This window comes from Plecotus auritus (assembly GCF_963455305.1).
Source record: "Plecotus auritus genome assembly, chromosome: 2".
Taxonomy (NCBI): Eukaryota; Metazoa; Chordata; class Mammalia; order Chiroptera; family Vespertilionidae; genus Plecotus; species Plecotus auritus.
The window spans coordinates 74,858,042-74,870,429 of NC_137771.1; the positions used below are offsets into that span (position 1 = coordinate 74,858,042).

The 12,388-nt window shown below is 43.9% G+C and overlaps 1 protein-coding gene across 1 annotated transcript in view; it reads right to left on the minus strand.

The window, feature by feature from the left end:
- ABCA4 (ATP binding cassette subfamily A member 4) overlaps positions 1-12,388 on the minus strand; it is a gene marked incomplete at its 5' end in the record, with an annotated part of 130,323 nt that overhangs the window by 66,380 nt on the left and 51,555 nt on the right. Inside the window, 3 exons of the mRNA XM_080655604.1 lie at positions 4,668-4,890; positions 6,847-7,023; positions 7,623-7,828. Of these exons, the coding sequence (XP_080511730.1) occupies positions 4,668-4,890; positions 6,847-7,023; positions 7,623-7,828 (606 nt within the window). The remainder of the gene's footprint in view (positions 1-4,667; positions 4,891-6,846; positions 7,024-7,622; positions 7,829-12,388) is intronic.

Here is a 12,388-nt window from a genome sequence, read left to right on the forward strand (position 1 = left end):
CTGAGAGCCTGGCTGACTTTCTCTGGCGGAAGGGGGAAGAAAGCCCCCGACCGCACTGAACCCCAGTTCTGACTGCACTGAACCCCAGTTCCGGGCAAGCCTCTGGGGACCCACGCTCTTACAGGGGGAGTCTGGACTCTCGGGCAGAGACTCGGGAGCCGGGGAAGGCGGAGGACTGAAAGTGTGCGCGTGCCAGTGCGCACAAAGGCTGCGGAGGTTGCCACAGGCTTTCCCTAGTGGAAGGGAGTCAGAGGCTCCTGACTACACTGAGCCCCAGTTCTGACTGCAGTGAACCCCAGTTCCAGGCGAGCCCCTGGGGACCCATGCTCTTGTGGGGGGAGTCTGGACTCTCGGGTGGAGACTCGGGAGCTGGGAAGGCAGAGGTCTGAAGGCGCGCACATGCGCGCAAGGGCAAGGCTGACAGGAAGCCAAGACTGAGACTCCACCCCATCCAAGCTGAGCACAGAGGCTATTGCAATTTGGCAAGTCTAATCCTATAAGGCTGTCTCTAGCACCGAACTTCTCCCAGCATAGACACAGCTGATCCTTACAGCCACTGGCCTGGAGGTCAATTCTTCCCAGTGATACCAACAACAATAAAGACTTAATTACAACAAGGCTGTACACACAGTCCACAAAGGGGTGCACCAAGAGTGTCCACCTCAGGTTAACTGGGGAGGCAGACCCACTGGGCCATATTGGAAACCTAGCACACAAATCTACCTTACCAACTCAGGGAATCAGTGAAAATGCGGCATCAAAGAATCAGATCACAAACTAAAGAAATGGAGGAAAACAAATGACTGGATATAGAATTCAAAACCACGGTTATAAGGCTTTTCAAGAATATCCTAGAAAAGGCTGATAAATATAACGAGACCCTCGAAGATATGAAAAAGGACCAACTAGAAATTAAACATACACTGACTGAAATAAAAAATATTATACAGAGACCCAAAAACAGACAAGAGGAACACAAAAATCAAGTCAAAGAATTGAAATACAAAGAAGCAAAAAACACTCAACCGAAAAAGCAAAAAGCAAAAAAAAAAAAATCCAAAAAGTTGAAGATAGTGTAAGAAGACTCTGGGACAACTTCAAGCGTACCAACATCCGAATTATGGGGGTGCCAGAAGAAGAGAGAGAGCAAGATACTGAAAACCTTTTTGAAAAAATAATGACCGAAAACTTCCCCCACCTGGTGAAAGAAATAGACTTACAAGTCCAGGAAGCGCACAGAACCCCAAACAAAAGGAATCCAAAGAGGACCACACCAAGACACATCATAATTAAAATGCCAAGAGCAAAAGACAAAGAGAGAATATTAAAAGCAGCAAGAGAAAAGCAGTTTGTTACCTACAAGGGAGCACCCATACGACTGTCAGCTGATTTCTCAACAGAAACTATGCAGGCCAGACAGGAGTGGCAAGAAATTTTCAATGTGATGAATAGCAAGAACCTACAACCAAGATTACTCTACCCAGCAAAGCTATCATTCAGAATTGAAGGACAGATAAAGAGCTTCACAGATAAGAAAAAGCTAAAGGAGTTCATCACCACCAAACCAGTATTATATGAAATGCTGAAAGGTATTCTTAAAGAAGAGGAAGAAGAAAAAAGTAAAGAGAAAAATTATGAACAACAAATACATATCTCTCAACAAGTGAACCTAAAAATCAAGTGAATTAAAAACCTGAGGAACAGAATAATCTGGTGAATATAATAGAATCAGGGGCATAGAAAGGGAGTGGACTGATAATTCTCAGGGGGAAAGGGGTATGGGGGGTTCATGAAGAGACTGGACAAAAATCATACACCTATGGATGAGGACAGTGTGGGGGAGGTAAGGGCAGAAGGTGGGGTGGGAACTGGGTGGAGGGGAGCTATGGGGGAAAAAGGAGAAACAATTGTAATAATCTGAATAAAGATTTATTAAAATTAAAAAAAAATGAATTAGGGCTTCTTGGTTCTTCTTTCCTATGGTATCCTATGAGGATTTTTACCCTTTGCACATAACTCCAAATATATATATATATATATATATATATATATATATATATATATATATATATATATATATATATAGATTGCCCTGTTCTTCGAAACATAAAGATACGAATAAGGTTCATCTCTTGAACTGGTTCTGAATCATTGGTAGTGGTGCCCTGCAGCACTGGGTTCCTCTCAGGGGGAAAGAGAGACCAATTAGCAGGATTTGTCATGGGCATTTGAGAGTTGAGTAGAACAAATGTGCTACTTATCTGCTATTGCTACTCTTTCTCTTCCATTCATGCCCTCATGCCAGCTGGGCTTTGGTAGAACAGATTTTTAAAAATAGAATAAAACAAATGGCAAAGAGAGGTGGAAGAAATGCATGCTTAACTATGACTAAACTTCGAGGAAATCTAAGTAAAAGTCAAGATTAAGACTCAGAGCTTATGATTTTGTGTCGAAGAGGTCTCTACATGACCCTGGAAAGCTCACTCCTTTCCCTGAATCTCCTTCATCACACACAGTGCAATGAAAGCAAGTCCACAGCTAAACCTGTGGCTTTGGGCTGGAAGAATTTTAAGATGGTTGTTGCTATTCTCAGAAGAATGAAATCCATTTCTTATCTCAGCTCAATGCAAAGTCCCATAAACTTCTAGGGCTTTATAATTTCTCATGGATTGAAGGCAGAGATGAAATTCACTTGACCGATTCAACAATCACTAGCTTTGGTTTTCCTGTAAAATCCACTTTTCTTTTTTGCTCTTAATAGCTTGACTAACAAGTGAACCTTCCCATTGTACCAGCTTCCAGCTTCTTTCCTGCGTAGCTGAGGTGGGAAGGAAGGACAAGGGAAAGATGGGAGTGTTGTTAAAGGGAAAATCCTATTTTGCTGTAGAAAGCTCTGTTTCCATCATTAGTAGAAGAACAATGTTCTGGTTCCCACAAGGCGGAAGCTTTTTGTACAAGCAACTCATGGTGAACATTCTTTACCTCACATCCTAGAAGCTTTGAAGTCCTAATGCTCATTCTTAGGAAGGCAGATCTCAATGTCACCAGCAACAAGTCTCATGGTCATTGCATGATGTCATGCAGGTTTATGCATTTTGTGTAAGTCAGATGCTTATGCATTTTGACTCCTTTAGTTCTGAGGACACAAATGTCTTGGTAGTGGGGAAAGTAGCAGACTGAAGGAACAAGGGACGCCTAGACAAAGACAAGGCGCTCAGCTTTCCCTCAACTCTGTGGATCAGAATGACCTCTACACCAGCATTAGTTTGTTGTTGTTGTTGTTGTTGCTGTTAATCCTCACCCAAGGATCTTTTTCCATTGATTTTTTTTTTTTTTAGAGAGAGTGCAAGAGAGAGGGAAAGACAGAGAGAAATATCGATGTGAGAGAAACACATCGATTGGTTACCTCCTGCATGTGCCCTGACCAGGGCCTGACCGAGGGAGGAGCCTGCAACCAAGGTACGTGCCCTTGACCGGAATCAAACCCAGAACCCTTTGGTCTGCAGGCTGATGCTCTCTCCACTGAGCCAAACTTGCTAGGGTAGCATTGGTTTTGATAGTGCTCTAGTTCACTGGACTTGAGTGCAACACTAAAATCAAAACCCCTCAGACCTAGTACATTTTACTGCATAAGGAAGGGATAGGATTTAATTTAAATGGATATGTATTGGTTGGACAGGATATGTAATGGAACATTCCTGAACCAGGTAGACACCAGGTATGGTCCAGCATGGATGGCATACACTTAACCAGAGTCTGTGGGTCAATACACATTGCCTAGTGCAAAGGGTCACTGAATATGATGATGGTAAAGAGGCAGAATGAGCTTGATGACACCATATCAGGAGCTTGCAAAGCCTGAGCTCTAAAACTTTTATCAAATCTCACCAAATAAATACCAAAAACGAGCTAAATTTATGTCCTTATCACTCTGGAGGAACTAAAAATTGAGGATAATAGCGTGAAATAATATAAAATAATATGAGGTAATTGTGAAATAATGAAATAGTGTTTTATTTCCAAGTCTGGCTTGTGAAGGAAGGAACTGCAAATTTGCAGAGGATGGACCTGTGTATGCTGTCAGAGGCCATAAAACTTCTATCACTGAGAAAAGTTAGACTCCTAATTCCATCCTTTGAAACAGAAGTCTTGAAGATTCTGCACTCAGCAGGATGTTCTGTGGTCAAACCATGAATGGTCAGACCATGAAGATAATTAAACAGTACAGGTCCTCTCACCTAATACACTGAAAAGGCTCTCCACATTCCCAACCCAGCTGGTGGTTCGGACTGTCATCCTAAGAGAATATTCTTTGTATTAATTTCTTCTGTGTTTAAAGGGAGAGAACCCTTTACACATAAAATAACCCTGCACTGGGCTCTGCTAACAGCAGCTTCTACAGATAATCCATGGAAAGGGGCTAGATAATCTATGTAGACTGTGGCTCTCTGGGCGGGAAGTAGGAGCAGGGAAGATACTATGACACAGTGGTTTCCTAGGTGAGACTTTGTCTCTCTTTCTTCCACCTTGGCTGAAATGGCTGGGCAGTTGCATTTCATACAATTCTTGGTGGCCAGTGACTAATCTAGGCACAATGTCATTAACAGGTGTAAAGGTGGGAGGAACAAACTATTCAGGATTTTCCGGGCCTTTTCCATCTGGCTTACCATGATGAATATTGTCAGGAGGAAGATGCTCATTGACATGATAGAGAAGCTGTCCAGGAACCAGGTACACCAAATCACTGTGTTGGAGACACCCTGATTTTTCAAGGTCTCCTTCAGTCTCAACTCCTTCTCCAAGACGATGCTCTTTACAGTCATGGAAACAGAATAGATCCAGGCCAGCACCGTGAAGATAGGGAAACAGCGGTTCAGGATGATCATAAAACTGAAGCAAGAGGAGAGAAGCAGAATAGTAGAATTCCCTGTACCTGGTAGAGGTAGAGTAAATGTTTGTTGAATGAATGTGTTAAGAACAAAGCCCTGGTATAAAAAAGGCTGGAAAATCTCCAATGGGCTTGAATCTTTAACACATTGCACTTTTCCCTGAAGAATTATTTTTTCTTTAGAGCAGGATGGTAGCTTTTTAGTTGGTCCAGATGAATGCTCTATAAGTAAAATGTGTAAATAAAGTTGTACTATATAGTATGTTACACAGTATATACCTACTTGTAAGATCTTGAAGGAAAGTACTGCAGACTTGCTGATGTGGCATGTGACTGGAGTAGATAGATATATATCAACTGACACTGAAGCCCAAAAATATGGACCACAAATAAAGAGAACTGGTGGTGGTGAGATCAATACTTGGGCTCTCCAAGCAGGAAGCACTATCTATTCTGGAGGATCAAACCCCAGTTATGCAGGAAGATGCACAAAATAACTAATCAGAGTGGCCCTTTTAGAGGGCCACCAACAAATCAATCAGTGATCCAATAGCCACTGACTCCACCAGCCATGTACCTGTGGAGTAAATCTGTGGCTATCCATTCCAGCAAGCAGGATAGATTTGACCATCTAGAATTACTTTACTGTGAACTTTATACCTGTTTTCCCTGTGCTTGATATGCTAGTAAATCTCTTGGAATTATTATCTATTGAAAACTATTGGGTGTCACAGGAAGGGCCCAATTATAGCATCGGAGGATTTCATTCAAGATGGCCCTAGGGAGAGAATTATCCTCATAAATCCTGCACTTCTGGGACCTGCCACCAGAGGGCTCTCACACACTGAATGGCCAGAATCCTTATTGTCTCATGTCTCCTCACTGTCTAACCCACTACCTTGCCAGCCACTCCTATTCTGATCCTAAAAGTGGAACTTGGGCTTTTGCCCCTGGCTTCACTTTCCATCTCTGTCTAATGATGCAACCCAAACTAATACAGAATGGTCACTGTTATCTCTGTAGTCTTCTGTAGAGTCAGTCAAGGAAGGAGAATGGATTGTTCTAGGATGTTGAAAGAGGGTTTCCTGTGCCCATACTGGGTTTTATTTCATTGTCTTGCCAGCTGGCACTTCTACTCTTCCTTTCTTCAGGCTGTGCATGTTTCTCTTTGCCACAGACACACATGAACACTGTGGTGAACGTCCCCGTTTGTTTCTAGGAGTTGAATCCCTAAGCCAATTGTACATCTCTGCCTCTGTCCTGGGAGCATTTCTGTCCCCATCCACCATGGTAAATGAGCCCTCCCAGCCCCCTCTGCCTCTCTGTCCCTCTTTTTACCATTCCCCAGATGCATGTTCAGAAAACACTAGGTTACTTGCTTTGCTTGTTACTGGCCAACAAACGTACAGGCCTGAGAATGGGGGTGGGCAGGCAGGGAGGACCTGAGCTCATCCAACACATTCCTCCACCTTTTCACTAAGCATACATCATGGGAATGTTAATGAGGGAAGGAGCTGCATTATTCTGAGGCTCCTAGGAACCAGACCTACTTGCAATGCAGAGTCCTCATTTGTTGATTAGGCAATCATTGGGCAAACACTGACCAGAACCCTTCCACATACCAAACATACTATGTAGTAGAAATTTAAAAAGCCTTTATCCCCTCCCCCAACTTCACTCACTTGATTTAATTTTCACCTTCCCTTTTCCACCCACAAAACCAACTCCTTTCTCCCTGCCACTTCACTTGCCCATCTGGCCCTGCCTGGAGCCAGCCAGCCTGGGAGAAGCAGACCGCTCAGTCAGAGCTCCATTCTCTCCAAGCTGGCCTTAGTCCCCAGGTTTCTCTACAAAGACACTAAAGCCTGTGGAGCATCTTCCCCCCATACCGCCCCCCCCCCCCGACTCCAGCAAACTGATTAGCTCATCGCAAACGGGATTTGGAGCCTCCCACTCACGAGTCATCCACGAAGCATGGGTATGGCATCTGCTGGAGGTAAATTCCAACAGGAACCTCAGCCTGGGCCTGACTCCTTGTGATCCCCTGTTCAATCATGTCCTGCAGATAGGCAAACCCTCCCCAGATGTATCGAAAATCTTCCACGGGATCAGCTCTGGGACCAGGATCCCAATACCTAAGAAAAAAACGGAGGGAGGGGTGAAGGATGGGAAGGGGAATGGACACCTCACAAGCACAAGGTGATTCAGAACCCACTCTGGAAACCTTTCCCCAATCAAGCTATCCAATTCTGATTTCTAACTACAATTTAAATCTCAGTTATGACTATTAGCTACAACGTGACTTGTAATTGCTTTCATTCAAGGACTCTACTTTGAGCTTTACAAGATTTCCTACTTTCTCTCATTTAACTGTATGAATTTAGAGACTGAATCCAGTTTCAATCCCTCGCTCTGTACCAAATGTAATTTCTAAGTGACTCTGAAGAAACACCATTTGCAGAATCTTCATTTGAAGATAATTCAGTACCTAGAGGTTTCTATCTCCAAGTTGCACAAAGGCCAGTCAGGGAAAAGTGCAGAGTTGAGGGTATGAAGAGCGGGTATCTGAGCTCTCCGGGCCTCACCCACTGGTTAGTTTAGTTCTTTGATACCAAAGTGTTCCTCTGCCTTTTCAAGTGACTCTCCTGTCCTAGGAGGAGATGGGTGGCCCCTCTCCTTGCCTCTTACATCCTTGGGGATGCCCAGGGCCTTCTGAGATTGCCTGAAACCTCACCTGTCTTTGATCTTATTGGTTTTCTCCACCACATCTATGTCCATCCGGATCTTGTACTTCACATGGGGTGGTAGGGAGCTGGTCCAGGGATACATGTCAGGGAACACCACACCAGCCCAGAATCTGTTTTCCTCCAGCAGAGACAGGGCTCGTTGTGTGAGCTGGATCTCATCATCGTAGCTTTCAAATTTGTCCAGGACTAAGCACTACAGATAATCACAAAGGTTGGGAGAGTTTAAGGAACACCAACGGCAAAGATTCAATTGCAATAAGGGGCAGAGGATAAGGGCTGTTGCCCCAGGGGGCGGGTCAAATGCAAGGGGATCTATAAACTTACTGTTTGCTTAACTCTGGAGTCTGGTGTTAATTTTTCAATGTGTCTAGATTTGGGGGTGAAAGCGGGCTAGGAAATGCTGACTTGTTTTAAACCCTGCAGATTTAGCCAGGTCTGTACAATCCGGCTGTCCAAGGCTGTCCAAATATGCAAGTTGTCAAAATGACAATAATACCCACAGCTCTTACTCCCCAGCATGGGAGTCAAGGGAGTGGGGTCACATTGAATACAGGCTGCTTTGAAGATCAGAAAGCTTGCCGATAAAAGCGTTTTAAAGACAGAAATAGTGAACCTTCCTGCCTCTCTGCAAACACGCAAGGAAGGCCAGCTGAGGGAAGAACAAGGAGGGCCAGAATGAGTTAGTCAGAGAACCATTTCCAATCACAGTATTATGACAGGTAATGCCAGTAAAGGAGGAATTTCCTAATATATCTTTTTTCTCCCCCCAGAACAGAAAAAAAAAAATCATCACCTACAGAAGAGGAAAACTAAGAGTTTCACTTAATTTGAATATTAGAGGTTGTTTATAAAGTCATTAAAATATTATATGGCACTTGGATCTGCTTTTTCCTTGACCTCTTGTTCCTATAATACACTAGGGTTGCTGTGTTGATGTTTCTTTCTTAGAATGTAACTCACAAGAGGTCAGATGGCCTTGTCTTGATTAATTTGTTCACTGACTACTTACCGAGAGCCTGCAGTGTGCCAGAGCCTGCTTGGCTCCAGGGATACAAGGAGGAAAGATAAAATCTCTTCTCAAAGGAAACTCAAGACCTAATGAGGGAGAGGGTTGGAGCAAACCAATAATCACAATGCAGAATTATCGGGTTCTAATGAAGCAAGCCCAGGTAGTCTGGGAGCCCAGTGGAGGGATGTAGCTAAGTTTACCTGGAGGACTCCTGGAGGGCTCCCTGGAGAAAGAGACTCCTGAGTAGGATGAAGATGATCAGGAATTAGCCAACAGGAGGAACACAAGAGAAAGGTCTACTCAAGCACAGGAAACAGCATGTGGGGTCTGGAGATCTGCAAGAATAGAGCAGTGGCTCCCATCCTTGGCTGTGCCTTAGAGCCACTGGGGAGCTTTAAAAAGATGCCCACGCTCAGGCCCCACTCCAAACAATGGAATTAGATTCTCAAGAGGTAGGGCTGGGTATCAGCATTGTGTCAAACATTACCCAGTAGTTCCAATGTGCATTGAATTATGTAGGTAAAGAGAGATGAATGGTGAGAGATGAGCACTAGGAAGGTGGGTGGGGACCAGATGGGTTACTCTGCTAGACTCTCTAGTGTGACCAACTAATGGAGGGGTTTTCTGGGACACGAGGCTCTCTGAGCTAAAACCAGGAGTGTTCTGGACAATCCCTTTATAAAAGCCCCAAGGAATCACTGTAGGGTTTTAAGCAAGGGCATGACATATGGGATCAGATCGTGTTTCCAAAAGATCACTGGTGGGGCAAAGGGGGAAGCAGGAAGAGTGGTTAGAAAGCTGTTGACATCAGTCAGGCTTAAAGGAACAAATTCACTCTCACAGAGCCTGAGTGACCTGGAATGCTTATTTTATGAAGAGAAACTGAACACGGGAGGGTTGCCAGAGGTCAGACAGCTAGAACGTAGCAGCCCTGGGTTCTCTCCCCACTCTCCAACACAGGCCCAGATTTCTCTCCCCGTCTCCACCCCCCACCACCAGGAGCCACGGGTATTGCTGGGTCCACAGGCCCTCCAGATGCTCACAGCTATCTTGTAAAGTAGGAGACCAGTTATTATTTATCCTCCCTTTGCAGCTCAGGAAACTTAGGCTCAAAGAGGCTGAGTCACTTCCCCAAAATGGTAGAATGGGTATCAAACTCCAGTGCAGTTGCTCTGGCAATTACCAGGAGAAATGAAGAAGTGAGAAAGGTGGACTGATTGTAAGGACCTGATCAGAGACCCAAGTTCCAGCCGCACTGGTAAGATGCAGGCAAGACCAAGTCATTTACCAAAACCCCTCACTGCTGAATCCCACCCAGGGTGAACCAGAACTCTTCACTGAGGAGCTGAATTTGAACAAGGTTTTGCAATCCAACCCTCCTTGGGCCTTCTGAGCTAAATGTCATGCCCCAGACTCCGCATCCTGGGAGCGGGGCCCCTGTAATGTTCTCAGTCTTTGAGATAAAAAGAAAGAAAACAAAGGAAGCTTTCCTTTCCCAGCTGATATAGGAAGGAGAAATATGGTACCTGAAAAAATCTAGAGAGCTAAGATAAGATAGTTATTTTACAATGAAATGGAATTGGTATTTCTCTAAGAAATACCAGTAAGTGTAGGCACATATCATTGGGTTAAGGGAAATGGAAATTTTTCTTCAGTCAGTTATTCTTTTGCAAACAGGCATTGCCCAGCCTAACAATGGCCAGTCCTTATGTGAGATGAGGACGTAAGTGCCTCATGACATCGAAGGTCCTCAGTAAATATTCTTTTTTTTTTCTAGATAGAAATAATGTAGGCTTGCACCACAGTCCAAGACCACACTCCCAGTGTTTGTCAGTACTCCACGCGCTGTGGGAAAGAGAGCTGGCAGTCTCCTGCTCAGGCAAACAGGTATCAAAGTGGAACTGCTAGAGAATATTTTTTTTAAAAATTAAGTTTTTTTTTAGAGAGACCTTGACATTCTACAAAAATGAATAATGAAATAGTCTCAATTTTTAAGTCAGTTTGGTGAGTTTAGGGCTGCATAAATAGAATTTTAAAATCGCAATTAGAGTGAATCTGCAAATAAATTTCTAAAATAAAAACAAAATAATTATTTTGGGAGATGAACTTTGTAGTTTCTTTTAGCTGTGGCATATTGTCGTCTCCCCCTCCCTCACCTCCACACACACACACACACACACACACACACACGCACACACACACACGATGTTCTACCAATTCACTCACAGCCTTACAGGTTATTTGGAGAGAAGGAGCTGTAGAAATCTTGTGGTCTGATGTCCTTGCTTTACCTGTGAGGAAAGTGGCATCAGAGGGGCAAGGGGCAAAGGGCCTTGCCCAAGGTCAATATAGGTCAGAAGCAGAATCCAAATCCATGTCTTCAAGTGTGGAGCCTGAGGGTGGGGCTATTCCCCACACGTTACTCCAAGGGTAAGGCACACTCCAACCACAAAGACAGAGTAACATAATTCCTGAAATGGAAGATCTCTTGCCCTACAAGAGCAATGTCCAGTAGAACTTTCTGGAATAGGGAAGTGTTCTACACCGATACCCAATCCATATAGCAGCCAGTAACCCCATTTGGTCATTGAGCATTTGATATGTGGCTAGTGCATCTGAGGCACCGAACATTCAATTTAATTAATTTACATTTAAAAAGCCACACATGGCACTGGCTACTGGGCAGGTCAGCACAGCTCCAGATACAGTGAGTTCCTTGAGATCCGTGCCCCACTTGTTCATCATGGTCTCCATAACAGCATTTTCTCATGAAAGGGACTCAGAAAGTATTCATTAAATTGAATTGAATTTAGAAGTCCTGAATGCTGCAAGAAATATAGCTTTATTATTGTGTGTTTTGAACCTAATCCAACACACCCTAAATTCATATGATTAACTAGGAAAAAAAACAGTGAAAAGGAAACTTTTGCTATGATGTTGATGAGAGCTCAACTCCCACTGAAGCAAAAACAAAAAACAAACAAACAAACAAAAAATGTATTGTCATATGTGACTTTCCAAGCTGGCTAGTCCATTCTCTTTGAAGTCCCCTTTCATGTCTTAAAGGGAAATTTATATGGGAACAAGTGGCTGATGTTTTTGGTGACATTGTTGAGCCCTGTAGTGACGTGGGCCCATCCTGGCTGTTTTATCAGGCAGCTTATTCAGTCGAGTTTCCTGCTGTGTCCCCCTAGATTGCTACCCTGATACTCTCTGGAAAAACAAAACTTAAAAGGTTTGCAAACACTCATTTCTACCCTGAAACATCTGACCCGGTTTCAAAGTTGGATTCATCTTCGTCATCTTGGAAAGTGCTGTGTAGTGTTTAAGAGACAAAGGCCTCGAAGGCCATCCTGACTCTGTCGGTTCCCACCTGTGTGGCGTGTTTCCCTCTTTCTGGAACTGAGATATGTTCTACCTCAAATCTGTGTTCTGAGGATCACATGATGGTGTTTGCGAAGGGCCAGCCAGTGCCTCGTGGAAGAATAAAAGCTGAGGCTTATTGGAGGCTCACCATGTGCTCCAAACTGGCCCAAGGGCTTTGCTTGTATTAGTCCTTTGAAGCCACACAACCACCTTAGGAATTCCGTTACAATTTTCATTCCAGACTCACCTATCTCACCTATGAGGCCCAGTGAGCCGCAGTGAACGTCCTCTGGATAGAGCCTAGTTCACTACATGGTTAACCACATAGTTAAACTGTCTCAATACAAGCCATTTTTATTACTGTTTTTGTAAAATATC